The following is a 17,286-nucleotide window of genomic DNA, read 5'->3' on the forward strand; positions in this document are numbered from 1 at the left end:
ACTGAAACTGCAGTTTGCTTCTCTTAACAGCGAAATGGAAAAACAGTACAGGATTGTTAAATTATACTTTGTTTCGTTCTCAAATCATTGTTTCTGAGCCAAAGTGATCAACATTTTTTAATCCACTTTTGTGTATCAGGGAAACAGACCATGAAACTAATTTGCAAAAATGTCTTCCCAGCACAATTTCGTTGAAGAACATAACAAGGGAAAAGTACCGGCTAATAACAGTAACCAAGTCTGAGGCATATAAATCGCTTCATTCTGGACTGTTGTCTTCGGGCCTTGCACAATAAATGTACATTTGTTTTTCCATTAATTGCACACAAGTTTCACATCTTCTCCTAAAGAATGCAATTTGTAGTAAGGATACTGCGTTTTCTCAGCATTCCAAGCGCGCACTATTCTACCTGCAAAAAAATATATTGTGACACTTCCCTTCCTTCTCTCTGCGCTCCAATATTAGTCTTGTAATTTCCTGTATGGAACATGGCAGTGTGAACTTCACAGACATCAATTGGATATTGGGTTGGATTTAGGGTGGCAATCTATCCTTGTTTGGCCAGTTATCAAATTTGACAGCTATCTATTTGAAGGGCTTCAGGCCTAGTCTGAGACAGAGGCTACTTGAGTTGCCTTGATAGACGATGTACACTAGGAACTGGATGGGGGTAGTGTGTCCCTATTGGTTCTGTTGGACTTCACAATGGTTTTCAAATACTATTGACCATGGTATCCTTCCAAGGTGTCTCTTTGGCCATAGCTAGACAGCCAAATTGTGTAAGCCTAAGTGTCTGCTGATTGCGTTACAAGCTCTACAGCTTCTCCTGAAGGCCTCCCCAAAACTTAGAGCTTCTCTACACATCGTGGCTTTCATTCTCGCAGTAATCCCACCATTGCAACATAGTCCTTCACACATCACCATGTGATTTGTTCACTTCTTGGAAAAGTCCCATTATGTTTTAATGAAACATTGCCATCTAGTGGTGGAGAGATCCCACAATATGTGGATAATATCACATTATCTGTGTTCTATTTTCAAAAGCGCAATTTCCAGGGGATAGCACGAGAGAAATCCTGGCTGTTGACGATGTCATGTAATGGACACATAAACTTCTGTGTATAGCCAATCACGAGTGTGCTATAAATTGCTTGTTTAGAGACAGATTCTGCACATTGAAAACAAGATTGTGGCAGCCTACTAAATCAACAGCTGTCCCTGCATCAAATCTTCCTATCAAGACGCTTTCCTATCAAGATGTTCTCATCCATCACCACCTTCCAAAGAAGAGTATTATTGTTTCCATTTTCTATACGGGGAACTCAGGTTAAACGGGAGCAACTTTCCAAACACCATCTAAAGAATTCAGTGGTCAAAGAGGGATTTAACCCCACCCACCCCGCACAGCATCCAATATGCTTCCCATGGCAATATATTGGCTCCCCTCCTTCCCCCAAAGAAGCTGGAACAAGCGTTCTCACCTGGGCAGATACACTTCCACTTTCTGCTTCTTCACAGAGCTTGCCCATTCCTCGATCAACTGGGCTTTGACCAGAGGTTCCAATGTGGCTAGTGGAACTTCCTGCCTGGAAAGTACTATCATCATACTAATCTCATCCCCCTCATAAGGTATTTCCAGAACTTGATAGATGCCCCCGGCTTCATTGGAACCATCGCTGAATTCCCCTAAAAGAAAACCAAATAGTTTAGATGTACTTAAAATTTATATCCTGCTGGCTTGGGGATGCTGAGCATTGTAGTCCAACACATCTGGAGGGCACCAGGTTAGGAAAGGCTGAGTTAGGTTATGGAAAGACATTAGGAACGTACAATGGTTAACTATTTTGGATTATATTCTCTCACATTGACCCCGTTCAGACAACACACTAAGTCACGGTGGTTAAGCTTTTGAGCTAAACATTATGTCTTAGTGTGTTGTGTGAACCACTTAGCGTCTCATGACAACTATTCCTAACCATGGTGGCTACATAACCATGGCTTAAATACGCTCACTAACATTTGCTGCAAAAGGGTCAGCGGCCTAACCATGGCTTAGCGGGTCGTCTGAACAGGCCCAGTGTTAAACCAAAATAAATAACCGTTGATGGCAATACTTTTTTTTTCATACATGGTGTATGGCTGTTAAGATACACTTTTGGTGGCCTATCCTTTCTTTTAGGATTGTTTCCCCCTTTCTTTGTGAAAAAACAAGATGATGAAAATATGGTACTGTTGTTGTTGTTATTATTATTTACATTTGTATACCGCCTCATAGCCGATGCTCTCTGGGCAATTTACATAGGATAAAACACTTAAAAACAATATACAAAAATTTTAAATCACAAAAACATATAATTTAAAACAACAAAAACAAACCCAGGCTAATTTATATATGTTTTTGTTATATCTTGTACAGTGTTTATAATCCACTCCATCCCCAAACCCTGGTTTTTGTTTAGCTAAATTTGGCTCAGATTTCTGTTGAGGATTTTTTTTTTTTTGCATTTTGTTTGTTGCATACCAAAGCATACCCAGAAAAATCTAGTCTACCGTTGGATGGTTAGAGAGAAAGTATGGGCTCCTCTGCTTACCGTAATAAAATTCTCCCTGCTGATACATCATTGGAATTTGCACTTCACTTTCATCATCTTTAGTGAAGGAGAACGTTCTTGTGTTTTCTGGCCTGAACTGAGACTTCCAATTTCCCTTAAAGTAGATTGCATTGATGAGGGCCAAGTGAGTAAGTGCGCTGAAATCCCTTGCTGACACAAAATCTTTGATCATGTCTGTCAGATGAAAGGAGAGAGAGGGAGCACATCAATCAGCATGTCTAATTGAACATTTAAATCAAAGCTTACCCAGCCTGCAAAATGCAAGAAAACAAAACAACGTAAAAGTAATATATATATAATTTCCTATTCAAAACTTCCTTTTCAGATCCCCCATTAAACTGTCAAGCTTTTGGGTGGAGAAGAACCTAAGCTTTAATGTAGGCAAATCAAACCTGTATTTTATGTATTTATTTATTTATTTATTTCATTTCATTTCATTTTTTATACCGCCCAATATCCGAAGCGCTCAGGGCAGTTCACACAAATTAAACCCATGAAAAGCATAATAAAATGACCAACATTAAGTATAATTATATACCAGTGAATCATTTTGAAACATTATTAAAACCTGGGTCCCATCTACACAGGGGATTTAATCCAGTTGCACCTGTGCCTCACACGCTGCTGTGGCACATGGCATTTCTCCCTCTCCACAGCAACCACGGGTTTTCATGCTGCAAAACCCGCATTTTTGCAAAGTTGTTTTGTGATGGCTCTGGTGCCAGCTGGGGGTGCAACGCTGATAAGAGGAAGGCTGGAGGAGTGGACCTGTTTAGTTTCCCCCGAATGACGCTTAAAGTCAGCACGTTGCTGTGGGATGACTTCTATTCTTTTGAAATTTCCACTTCTGCCTTGAAAACAGCCCTCTAAACATGTTTACTCAGAAGTAATTCCCGTTGACTACCACTGCACTGAGCTTTTCTGGAGGAGCAGGCCTTCACATAAAATTAATGTCTATTTTTTTAAAAAAAAAACCGCAAGACTCCACCCACATATGCCTAAACTAATGCCAGTTGTCATACACTCCGCCACACAAAAGTATTTCTTCTTTTTGTATACACTGTTTTGATTGGCCTTGTGTACCATGGGAAGAGGAAATCTGTTTTGATAAAGATGCGGTTTTAAACAGAGGCCTCAGCTAGACCTACGGGTCTAGTGCGACCGAGGGGTGAGGATCTCGTGATATTTTTATCGTGAGATCTCCCCCTCGGTTTACACGCTGCGCGTGACAGCCTTGGACGAACAGGATGTTACTACCGCCATTTTGTTTGTTTTTAAAGAAACAGAAGGAGCGCACGAGCGCTCGAAGGTAAGGTTGTTTGTTTTAAAAAAAACAATTTCCCTGCTCCTCCCACCCCACCCTTGATGGCGTGATGTGCGCGATTCCCAGCTCCTCGCGATAGCCTGAGACCGTGGAAAAAGCAGGCTGAAAGGGTAGGTCCATATCCCAGGGATCATCCCTCCCTGCTCCCGGGATCCCCTGTGCGTCATGTGGGTGCACAGGGACGATCCTGGGATGATCCTAGGATATTGCCCCATCCAGCTATGGCCAGAGTAGCGTTGGAAAGTGCCTCCGTGTAGATGGGCCCTAGCATCATAGCATCATCATTAAAATGTAACCAGCTTCATTGATAGGTTAAGGGCTGGATCAGACCAAAGGCCTATTGAGAGTCCAGCATTTTGTTCCCACAGTGGGCCAACTAGTTCCCTATAGGAAGTCCACAAGCAGGATATGAGTTCAACAGCACTCTCATGCTCATGTTCTCTAGCAACTGTAGTGACCAGTTTGGACAGCAATTGGTATTAGAATCATAGAATAGCAGAGTTGGAAGGGACCTACAAGGCCATCGAGTCCAACCCCCTGCTCAATGCAGGAATCCACCCTAAAGCATCCCCGACAGATGCTTGTCCAGCTGCCTCTTGAAGGCCTCTAGTGTGGGAGAGCCCACAACTTCCCTAGGTAACTGATTCCATTGTCGCACTGCTCTAACAGTCAGGAAGTTTTTCCTGATGTCCTGCTGGAATCTGGCTTCCTTTAACTTGAGTCCATTATTCCGTGTCCTGCACTCTGGGAGGATCGAGAAGAGATCCTGGCCCTCCTCTGTGTGACAACCTTTTAAGTATTTGAAGAGTGCTATCATGTCTCCCCTCAATCTTCTCTTCTCCAGGCTAAACATGCCCAGTTCTTTCAGTCTCTCTTCATAGGGCTTTGTTTCCAGACCCCTGATCATCCTGGTTGCCCTCCTCTGAACACGCTCCAGCTTGTCTGCGTCCTTCTTGAATTGTGGAGCCCAGAACTGGACGCAATACTCTAGATGAGGCCTAACCAGGGCCGAATAGAGAGGAACCAGTACCTCACGTGATTTGGAAGCTATACTTCTATTAATGCAGCCCAAAATAGCATTTGCCTTTCTTGCAGCCATATCGCACTGTTGGCTCATATTCAGCTTGCGATCTACAACAATTCCAAGATCTTTCTCATTTGTAGTATTGCTGAGCCAAGTATCCTCCATCTTGTAACTGTGCCTTTGGTTTCTATTTCCTAGATGTAGAAATTGGCATTTATCCTATTAAATTTCATTCTGTTGTTTTCAGCCCAGCACTCCAGCCTATCAAGATCATTTTGAAGTTTGTTTCTGTCTTCCAGGGTATTAGCTATCCCACCCAATTTTGTGTCATCTGCAAATTTGATCAGCGTTCCCTGTACCTCCTCATCCAAATCATTAATAAAAATGTTGAAGAGCACTTGGCCCAGGACTGAGCAATATACTGCCTCTGATACAGGAGGTAATATATAGCCATCGTGGCTAGTAGCCATTGATAGCCTTATCCTTTGTGAATTTGTCCAGTCCCCCTTTTACAGCAGTCTAAACTGGTCACTATGTCCTGTGATAGCAAATTTCAGTTTGACTTTGCACAGGGTGAAGAAGCACTTCCTGTTATTCGCCCTGAATATCCACAGCTTGTATAATGAGAGGGAAAGAAAATATTCCCCCAACCCACTTTCTTCCCACCATGCATAATTTGATGCACCTCTATCATGACCCCTTTCACTTGCTTCCCCCCCAACTAATCCCCTGCCCCCAAATGCTGCAAACTTTCCTCATAGTGGAGTTGCTTCAGCCCCTTGAACATCTTCTGCACCTTCTCTAGCTAACGATCTAATGGCAGCTTATAATCACTCCCCTGCAGCCAACATTAAATCTGCAGAGCTACGACTGAGGAGCTGAGTGCTGTGTGGTTGGCAAGGCATCAGCGGCCGGGAATGGGAGAATCAGGAGGAAGAAGGGCTCAGGGGCCTTGTTCTCTGTGCCATCACCAGTGCAGCTAATAGGTGGAGGAACTGCCTGGCTAGAACCTTGCTAGTCCATAGCAGCCCCCTGATAGCGGCAGCCAGTCCAGCCAGAAGGAATTGGGCAACTCAAGGAGGTAATTGGGCTTGTGCTAGCCTTATATAAGAATTGCCCTAGGCTTATATAAGCCTTATATAAGAACTGCCCTAGGCTTGGCTTCCCAGTCTGAACAGTTCTATAAGTGAAGATGCCCAACCCATCCTAGGAACAGCTCTTAAGTCCGTGTCATCAACCTCTGGCACTTTGGGTCCATGTCTGCTATTTGGGAACCTGAACATTGCTTTGTTTGGTCCCTGGCTTTTGCTTCTGACCTCTCTGTCTTCTCAGTAAGATGCACACATAGAATCATAGAACAATGGAGTTGGAAGGGGGCTTATAAGGCCATCAAGCCCAACCCCCTGCTCTTGGCTGCTCTTTCCTCCCTGTGCCACAATTTTATGAAGGAACCTCCCAACCCCATCCCACAACCACCAACACTTCAAAATGAATTTCCTTCCCAGCAGTATCAAAACTAGGAGTTGTTTTCAGGCGAAAAGCATTGGGGCCCCTCAGCTTTAAAGAGCATACAAAGCACTTCACCTATCATCTCAGCCAAGTTTACAATAATCCCATGAGGCACATCATCATTATTGTCCTAATATTGCAAATGAGGAAACCAAGGCAGAGAGGCAGTGGCTGAATTCACAGCTGAAGTGAGATCTCAACAAATGAGTCCTTGGTTCCTGCATTGAGCAGGGGGTTGGACTCGATGGCCTTGTAGGTCCCTTCCAACTCTGCTATTCTATGATTCTAACTCAGGCCACAATCCTATGCACGGTAATTTGGAAATAATCCTCATTGAATGCAGTAGGACTTGCTTGCAAGTAAACATGTAAGGAACTGAAATAATCCCATGACAGTCTTGTTGGGTGTACTGGATGAGGAAGGAATGCCAGAGATTAGGTACTGATTGCTCTTCTGTTCAGACAGATTAAATTCCAAATTGTAGCAAAATGGATTAGAATCAAAAGCCTACTACTACGCCAGCAAGGATGGTAGGTTTTGGGAAATACTCACCATGGATAACAATTTACATTCATTAAACTCTATAGCTAATCTCAGTTTTAATCATGATTTTATGAAAAATGTAATCAACGCAGCTAATTGGAAATACAACAACCCACTCAGAGTATCTTCAATTGTACTCTATTAATTAAAGCATATATTTGCTAATAAAATTCTTTTATAAATTGTTCTATTTTGCATTCTATTTTTTTACTGGGTTCTATTTCTTTTTTTTTACTCTTCCTGATTATTCTGATTTCTTTTCTTGATGTTTATGTGTGTCTATATATTTTATATAAACAAACAGACATTCTAAACTACGTATGATACCAGGGGAACTGTATTAATTCATTAAAAATGTAATAAAAGTGTTCTGAAAAAGAAAGGCATGGGCTGTCAGTTTCTTAACCACTATGATATCTAGAAACCCATATAGTACATGTGAATTTATAACAGTTTAGGGTGACCAAATGGAAAAGAGGACAGGGCTCCTGTATCTTTAACAGCTGTATAGAAAAGGGAATTTCAGCAAGTGTCATTTGTATGCATGCATCACCTGGTGAAATTCCCTCTTTACCACAACAGCTAAAGCTGCAGGAGCTCTGCCCTCTTGATCAGATACAAAAGAGGACAGGGCTCCTACAGCTTTAGCTGTTGTGATGAAGAGGGAATTTCACCAGGTGGTGCATGCATACAAATGACACTTGCTGAAATTCCCTTTTCTATACATCTGTTAAAGATACAGGAGCCCTGTCCTCTTTTCCATACAGCCACCCTATATCACACCAATACTAGCTCCTCTACAAAGGCCATTGGGTCGTATCTATTGATGTCATGCTTCTGGCTTCAAGCATCTACTGCTTGCTGCGGAACGTCAGCGTTCATCCTTATACTTGTGTCAAACCTGACACTTTGAATCTGCTTTCACAAGCAATCCCACAACTCATTAGGACTTTATTAGGACTACCAGCAACCACTATCAGAACAACAACACCTGTTGCACTTTTTCTGCTAGCATAACATGAGATGAAATCCTATGATGTGCAAGACAACAACGTCCTATCTTAAAGGAACAGCTCTACTTTAACACAAATTTGACACAGAACAATTGTTCTGACGGGAAACTTTATCAGCAGGTGGGCATATCCCTGTCATTACTACTCCATTTTACCCAGGCAACTTCCCACAGGCTTTCAGAGTAATAAGCGAGTAATAAACTAAGTAAGCACCTCAGCATCTAGCCCACTGACATTTGCTCAAGCAAGGGAAGAGACATCTTGCATCTGTTCAAGTCAGGAGAGGCTTGTTAGCCAAGAGTAGCAGCTGCTGTGCCCACATCCCTAAATAAATCACTCCAATCAGAATGCATTGTCTGCTACCTGGACTTGCCAACTGAGACCAGCTTGCTTGCTTTTCAGTATAATAATTTTGAGTTTGGAATTCTGCACTGACAGTGATGAATTGAGAAACTGCACCAGATTTCACAGATCGTTACAGATGGGCCCTTGCATACTATCTGGGATAAAACATGTTGCCTGCATCAGAGAAACAGATATAGCCCTTGATTGAAAGTGCCATGAGCCCCCCCAACGCACACTTGTGCACGTTTCCTGCCATGCATGGCATTGCTCCTTCCATTAAAACAACCACAAGGAACTACGTGTGCACTGGGGACCCTCTGCACGAACCGTCGCATACCTCTTAAAATGTTGGCTTCCAAATCCCCTGCTACATCTAGCACAAGATCCTGGTCCTTATAGTGAAAGATACAGTGCTGTTTTAGTATTAGAACCCAGTGTTTTAATAGTTGCAACTGCACAATCCTACAGTATGCACGTCTTCTTATAAGCCATTTCCACCAGCTTCAGTGGACTTATTCCCAGGTAAGGGCATATAGCAGGGGTGAGTAACAGGCAGCTCACGAGCTGCATGCGGCTGCCAGGGAGAGTTATTCAGCTCCCACAGGGTGTCCTGTCTCTGACACATGGTTCCCACTGCTGCACATTGCCAGATCCCCAGCGATTCTGCTGGGAAACAGCAGAACTACACACTACATGGGGAGAGGGGTTGTGACTGCAGTGGGGGGAGGACGACGGCCCCCAGAGGGTTCCTAAGGCCCCAGGTAGCCTCTCACCACTCTGCAGTTGCCCATCCCTAGTTTACAGGATTGTTCGTTGAGCCACTCTGAGTAGCGTGAAAGCATTTGGAGGGTAAGACACAACTGTCTGCCTAAATAGATAGGGACGTTTCTTCAGCTTTGCCCTGACCAATCTTTCTGCCCTTGTATCTCTGCTTATGACCTTTGTTTCTCCAACTCTACCACTATGGGCAACTCTCAAGTCTCCTTCTCCCTTAAACAACACTTCCCCTTGCTTGGAAAAAAGGAGGCTAAGGGGAGACCTGATAGAGGTGTACAAAATTTTGCATGGTGTGGAGAATGTGGATAGGGAGACATTTTTCTCCCTCTCTCAAAATACTAGACCCCAATGGGGTCATCCCATGAAGCTGATTGGTGGGAGATTCAGGACAGATAAAAAGAAGCACTTCTTCACACAGCACAGAGTTAAAGTATGGAATTCACTACCACACGATGGAGTGAAGGCCACCAATTTGAATGGCTTTAAAGGGAGGTTGGATGAATTCCTGGAGGAGAAGGCTATCAATGGCTACTAGCCCTGATGGTTATGTGCTACCTCCAGTATCTGAGGTGGTAAGCCTGTGTGCAGCAGTTGGTGGGGAACATGGGTGGGAGGGTGCTGTTGCACCATGTCCTGCTTGTGGGTCCCTGGCCAACAGCTGGTTGGCCACTGTGTGAACAGAGTGCTGGACTAAATGGACCCTTGGTCTGATCCAGCATGGCTTTTCTTTTGTTCTTATCCCAAAGCAGTCCTCAAAACTCCTTTTCTAGCCTTCTCCTCCAGCAATTTATCCAACCCCCATTTAGAGCCATCTAAATTGGTGGCCATCAGTACATCTTGTGGTAGCGGAGTCCATAATTTAAGTACTTCCTTTTATTTGTCCCGAATCTCCCACCTATCAGCTTTGTTGTAAGGTCTTCAGGAGCAGGGACATGCTTTCTTTGCTTCTGTTACTTTGTAAGGCTCCAAGTATGTTCCTAGCCATTTTCAATCTGGTTGTTGAAAACTTAAATTGCAACGACAGCGACAACATACTTTGATGGACAATAATTCATCCATCCATCCTGTCTCACACACAAAATGGACAAATGCTATCTACATAAACAGGAATCTACACAATATAATAGAATTTAGCAAGTTCTAAACTTCCTTTACACCGCAAGACATCCTTTGGGGCAGGTCAAGGACTTGTGTAAAAAAACAAATCAAAACAAAACATGAGAATATTTGTTAAAAGTGGGTTGCTTTTCTTTGATAGAAATTTATCTGAGATCTTTCGGTCAGTTTACCTTCCTTACAAATGGAAGTGCTCGTTTCCCAACAAAAGAATAGGCAACTGAGAAAGCAGAGTTATCTGAAACCCTTGATGGTATATTTTTCCATGCAACATCACTGTTCCGTTTCTCTGAATTTTCTGACATCAAGTGTGTATAAACATTAACTTGTCTGCAGGGTTGTCAATAGATTTAATAAATACTTGATGAATCATTTGCCTTTAAACCCATCAATTAAGTTTAACATGATTTTACATGGTACTCACAGCTGGTATAGATGCTACAGCTGTGGGCTAATCCCTGCAAATGATTGCTCGTGCAATGTGGATCAAGCCATGCAGAAAACAGGAACCACTAATTACATATCAGTGACTTCAGTGGGACAAATGCCAGTTGTGTCCTCAAGTCCCACTGATTTAAATGGGAACTCTATTATCTTGGGGAAATTAAGCCAATTAGCACCCTGGTCTAGCAGTTCTGGCAGGCAGGCACAGGTTCTGATGCAAGCTCCAATCTTCATAAGCAGGTCAGGCAAGCAATTCAAGGGCTGGGATGTTTTAGGTCTAGCCAATCGTGCTTTGTGATAGCTTTTGGACTTGACAATCCTTGAAACTTTTCCACTTGCCTCTTTCCCTCTTTCTAAAGGGGAGGAGGTGGGACTCAATGATAGAGCACCTACTTTGCGTGCCAAAGGTCCCAGGTTCAATGCCTGGAAACAGCTATGGATGAAATACAATAGAATAAAAACACAATAAAAGTACATTTTTAAAAGAAACAAAGTGCAAAATAAACCACGGCTGGTCTTTAATGATAGGTTTCCTGGAATAACAACGTTTTCAGGAAGCGCTGGAAGGAATACAAAGTTGGCGCCTGCCTGACCTCCAGAGGCAGGGAATTCCATAGGAAGGGGGCCACGACATTGAAGGCTCTTCCCCTGGTAGACTCCAATCGGACAATAGGTCTACCTAGAACCACCAGGAGCATGACCTCTGATTACCTCAGTGTGGACAGGTTGATAGGGGAGAAGGCACTCTATCAGGTCTCAAGTTGTTTAGGTCTTTGTACACTAGTACAAGAACCTTAAAACCTGGGCCGGTAGTGAATAGGCAGCCAGTGCAGTTCCTTCAGCAAAGGAGTTACATGCTGGAAAGGGGCAGCTCCAGACAACAGCCGAGCTGCAGCATTCTGCACTAGCTCCAGCTTCCGGAGCAGCTTCAAGGGCAGCCCCACATAGAGCGCGTTGCAGTAATCCAATCTTGAGGTTACTAATGCCTATACCACTGTGGCTAAGCTGTCCCTGTTCAGGAGTGGCCATAGCTGATGAACCAGGTGAAGCTGGTAAAAGGCACTCCGAGCTGCTGCGGTCACTTGAGCCTCCAGCAACAGAGGTGGATCTAAGAGTATCCCCAAACTACAAACCTGATCTTTCAGAGGGAGTGCAACCCCATCTAGAACAGGCAGTGAACCTATCTCCCAGACTCGGGAACCACTCACCCACAGGGCTGGAAATATTTCTACCTGAAAATCTGGAAAGGCGTTGCAAGTCAATGTTGACAATGATGGACTTAGGAATGACAGAAAAATTTGTTTGAAGTGTGGAGTTTGCTGGGTTTTCCTAGGTTTGGCCCTCAGGTTTTTGTTTCGGTTCCCACTGTATGGCCCAACTCAATCTGCAGCGAGTCGGGCAGTTCGGGCATTTTGTAGACGGCTTCATACTAACATTTTTGGAAGGTCCGCCAATGCAAATGGATGCAAATATTTTAAATGCTCGCTCCTAAATAAGGAGAAGCAATTTGGCTGTAATAGACAACTTAGGCAATGGGTAACCGTTGGAACGGACTGATCATGCAGAAAAGGAGGAAAATAAACTGAAAGCAAACTGATGAAAAAGAGGCCTAGGAATTTAATTATCTGCCTATATTTCATAGGTGTGCACAAGGGGTGTGCCAGTTGTGCCCAGGCACACCCTAATATCTCAAGCAATAAGCACTGAATTGAAGGGGTCATCTGGATCCAGAGGCAGATCCAGATGCAGTGGGAATGGTCCTCCAGCTGCCCTCCAGTTGCTGCCCCCTCCAGGGCACCATTGCTCCCGGCAGCAGGAACGAAAAAGCATCACTGCTGGGAGCCTCTCTGCCACGAACCATGCTTCAAAGAGGCCAGGAAGAGGGCCCCCAAAGCCTAATATTGCCTTGTACGCTCCTCTTCCAGCCAGTGTCACCACAAAGCCCCACCAATGCTGGGGCTTGAGGAGCATCTCCTCATCCGCCCATTTGCAATGGCCCCTCCCATGGACAAGCAAGCCCAATGCAGAGTAGGGCATCAGTGTCTACAGCAGCCTTCCTCAACCTGGGGCACTCCAGATGTGTTGGACTGCATCTCCCAGAATGCAACCTGGGGTGATCCAGAATGTGTTGGACTGCATCTCCCAGCAGAGCTGGCTGGGGCATTCTGGGAGTTGTAGTCCAACACATCTGGAGCGCCCCAGGTTGAGGAAGGCTGGTCTACAGTATTAAATAAATAAATGAATAAAAATGTCCTTTAAGTTTGAGCATTCAATAAATAATCGCCTTTAAGAAAAATCCCCAGCTGCACACCCTAAGGAAATTTATTTATATTTAAAGACAAAAAATGACAACTGTTGACAGCGACGTGAATTGTAAAAAAAGCAGGAACATACTGTTTGTGTGGTTCTCCACCCATCTATTGATGTGGCTGGCAACGGCGATGTTTTGACTGAAATCTACATCTTCAACTTCAGCTTTAAAGTATTTTTTCATCAGCTGCAAAAATTTGTCACTGATGTGATATCCCTTCTGCACGTAGAGGGAATTGGCCAGCTTCATCACGTACTGGCTGTCCTCAGTGGTGGCCATGTCAGAAAGGTCCTTCAAGAACGAAAATTCTTCACCTGAAAACAGAGCAAGAGAAGGAAAGCAGATCTGTCAGAGCAGGTCAATACACTCAGGGCTTAAAGCATCCCACTGTCTTCCCAGTGGACATACATAACCACAGTTTATCTTTCAATAGAGAAGGTCGCTATGAAATGTTTTCGAGTGGGATGACTCTTCTTCAAAGACTTGAGCACAGGATGAATTAGAAGCCATGGCAGCCACCCAAAGCTTCAAGGGCACATGAAGCACCATTCATGCGGGGACATCCCCATTTGCAATGCCAGTCAACGCTCACAGTATGTGTCACAAGGGGCTGTGCAGCCCCTGCATGACCCTTTAAAACTTCTCTAGTCCAAGGACTCCATTTATTCATAACTGAGCCAGCATTCTTCATCACAATGCACAATGCTTAAACCCAAAAATCTGCTGGGCTCTGGCAAAAAGGGGAAACACTATCTTGATTTATATCTCACCCTCTTGCCTGGCAGCGTTATGCGTCCTGATTGTAAATCTCTGAAGCAAAGGGTGGGAAACTTCTGACCCACAGTCCAAATTTGGCCCACAAGCTCAGCCCAGCTCACGTGGTCTTGAGTGAGGCCCCTCCTTCCCACCAAGGCCCCTCCTTCCCACCAAGACCCTTTTCACTGAAGGCCAGCAGGGAGAGGAATCTCTACTGTTATCTCCAATCAGTGATCAGAGATAACAATGGGTGCCACGCACCCAACTGGGAGGGTGCGTGGCACACTATGTCCTTTACCTGCCCAACCTCCTCCCCAGTGGGAAAAGGTATAGGGTAGGCAAAGTTGCCCCAACCAAGGTGCCAGCTGGAGGAGCTCCAACCAGCGCTTTGGCTGGGGATAGGATGATTTACAGAGCGTGGCTCCACCCCTCTGATGTCATCTAGCCCACTGTGGGCTTGGTGGGATGGCATTACAGTTACAGTTCCCCACTTTTGTGCTAAGCACTCAGGTGCATGTGACACTCACACCTGCTGTCCCAGATCACCTCTCCATTTGCTGGGCTCCTTTGAGCTGTCAGTCATCCGCCCTCCTGTCGCCCTACATAAAGACAGAGTGATCCCAAATTTTGACTTCATCTGAACCATCGTAGAGATCCATGCAATGCCCAGCGTGTAAGTGTCTAACCTTTTAGCCTGCCCCCCCCTTTATTATAAATAAATTAAACATTTCTTAATTTGGATCCTGGAGGTTGATGGTTTACTTTGGAATGTGTTAAGGCAGTGTACCCCAACCTGGTGCCCAACTGAAGTTTTGGACTACAACTCCCATAATCCCAGCTATTGGTCATGTTGCCTAGGGCTGATGGGAGTTGTAGTCCCAAATATTTGGAAGGTACCAAATTGGGAAGGCTGCTCTAAGATATATCTCCTAGCCGCTCAAGTTATATGCCCCATGGCTTTGGCAAACTGGGAATCACAGACTGGATTCTGGGTGCCTGTCAGGTGGGAGTTTGTGAAGAGCAGTTCCTCCTCTCACTTGCTTGTAAGGAGATGAAAAAGGAAGTAATGGATTGGGGCCCTTGCCTAACAAAGGGCAAATACTTTCCCCATTCTCAGGCTAACTCACATAGCTCTTATCTGGCTCCTGTTTGAGAGTCAGGGAGCATGGTGGCCGTTTACTTGGGAGTAGATCAAAGTTGGCGTGTCCCGGCCTGACCTGCCTCACAGGTCAGGTTGGAGGTTTCCTTGCTAGAGTGCATCCCCATTTTCTCATGCTCTGCACATGCTGGGCTAGAAGTTGGAGCTGGGAGTTGGGGGCACTGTGTTGCAGTGGTTCCGCTCCTACTTGGATGGTCGATTCCAGAAGGTGGTGCTGGGGGATTACTGCTCTGTGCCATGACATTTAGGCCATGGGGTTCCACAGGGCTCTATTTTATCCCATATGCTGTTTAACATTTACATGAAACCACTGGGAGAGGTTATCCGGAGATGTGGGTTGATGTGCTTCATGTGTGAACAGAGTGTGTTTTCTGCAGGGTTGCTCAGTAAGCATAGCTCAAAATGCTTAACCACTGTGGCTTAGTGTGCCTTGTTAACCATCCTGAACAACCCAACAGCAACCCATGGGTTCTCAAGATGGCTTGTTCAAGAAAAATAAACTATACTGCATGGTTAACAAGCAACACTGTGGAAAATGCACTGCGTTCAGAGAATGCAATAACCCATGGCAGGTTAGCGTATTGTGTGAACTCAGCTGAACACTTTAACATTATCCTTATGCTCGTTCAATTCAACTCCCGTTTCCCCAGCCTCTGTGTTCTCTATTCATATACCATCCTTCCTTCCTCTTTTATTTTATTTTTTTAAATGTACAAGCAAGCCACTCCTCTACAAGGCAAGAAAGTATGACTATCTAATGGAGCAGTATGCTTCAATTGACAATCAACTCTTGTTTTTTCTTTTCTTTTTCTTTAATGAACAGGCATCTGCCCATATGTTTCCAACTTTTAATGGAAAGTTCCCAGCCACTTTTGCTAAATATTTACACAGTTATGCCAGCTGTTGAAAATTTACTTTATTATTATAAAGATTTCTATTGAGCTGCACCAAAGGTTTTCTGAAAGCTATATTAACAATGTTGACATAGGATTAACGCGTTCCATTTGCATGGCAAATGTACATTTTGAAAAGTAAATCTTGGCGTGCTGTTAACATTATTGCATCATAAAATTACAATAGACTGTTACATTTCCCCCCAAATAATATATATATATATATATATATATATATATATATATATATATATCCTTCACCCTTCATACAGCTCTGCAACACCTACAAAATAGTTCTGTGGTTCTAGCAGCAGGGATGAGTTAAAGACCTAGGGGCCTGATTAGGACCACAGATAGGGAAATACAGAAAATTTAGTGGGAGGCACAAGATAGCACCTGGGTTGGGGGACCTGGCCACTCCCTTTGCCAGTGTATAAATTCTCTCCCCACCAACCAATGTAGCACCTGGGAAAAACAGGGATGAATACACATTTTGTTATAGGCTCAGGAATCCTGTTGTTGACCCTGGATCCACATTAAATGAGATTTGGTGACTTTGCATACCCAAACGTGGTAAGGATCCTACTAGCCAAAAAAATGAAATGCTAAGAAAGCACGTTGCTCTCACCTTGAAGAGACCAAAACACTTTACACTTAATACTAAATACCCATGAGACAGGAAACCTTGATTGTTGTTGTTGTTATTATTATTATTATTTACAATATTTATATACTGCTCAATTATCTAACACAGATTCCAGAGCAGTGAGCATAGGTATAAACAGTAAAAGAAAAAAAAGATTAAAAAAGCAAGTTAAGATTGTTCAATTTAAGAACAAAGGAACCAGAAAAACAGTGGCTAGTCAGTTGAGGAAGGCTTCTCAAAACAGAGTCGTTTTCAGGAGGCGCCTGCCTGACCTCCAGATTATACCTTTGGTCTTCCATGAAGAGGCATGAAATAATGTAGAATTAGAGACAAAATTATGAGGAAGAACCTTAGCCCAGGCCGCAGAGGTTCAGATGCAATAAAGCACAGGGTGAAGACAGATATGATGTAAAATGAAGATTAGCAATGAATTCTTTCGCACAATTTGTATGAGAAACATACATGCAATTGCACACTGGATAATCTCACAGTCTTTCCCTTCTGTGAATAGAAAACGGTCTACCTTTTCCAAGGGCACATTTGGAAATTTGAAAAACGGTGTGAGGGTCCACTACAAAATGGCTGCCATAAAGGCATGGCTACTCACTAATGCTACTCACTGCATAGCCTGGAGGAAATGAAGATGGCAGCAGCTGGAGGCCCTCAACCAGCTGTGAGCTGCTGGCAGGAAAAATTAATTGAATTCCTTTAAAAATAAAAAAGAGGTGAAGGGGAGGGAATGCAAAGAAATGTGTCCTGGGGCACACTGGTGACTGTGGGTACGACATTGCATATCCCTGTTCTAGATAGTTA

General features: G+C 43.9%; 1 protein-coding gene across 1 annotated transcript in view; it reads right to left on the reverse strand.

Moving 5' to 3' along the window:
* Positions 1–17,286, reverse strand: part of SERPINI1 (serpin family I member 1) — a 113,687-nt gene that overhangs the window by 26,162 nt on the left and 70,239 nt on the right. Inside the window, exons 3-5 of the mRNA XM_063132008.1 lie at positions 13,103–13,333; positions 2,593–2,787; positions 1,483–1,687 (exon numbers count right to left, since the gene is read on the reverse strand). Of these exons, the coding sequence (XP_062988078.1) occupies positions 1,483–1,687; positions 2,593–2,787; positions 13,103–13,333 (631 nt within the window). The remainder of the gene's footprint in view (positions 1–1,482; positions 1,688–2,592; positions 2,788–13,102; positions 13,334–17,286) is intronic.

Source organism: Elgaria multicarinata, chromosome 8 (assembly GCF_023053635.1).
Source record: "Elgaria multicarinata webbii isolate HBS135686 ecotype San Diego chromosome 8, rElgMul1.1.pri, whole genome shotgun sequence".
NCBI lineage: Eukaryota > Metazoa > Chordata > Lepidosauria > Squamata > Anguidae > Elgaria > Elgaria multicarinata.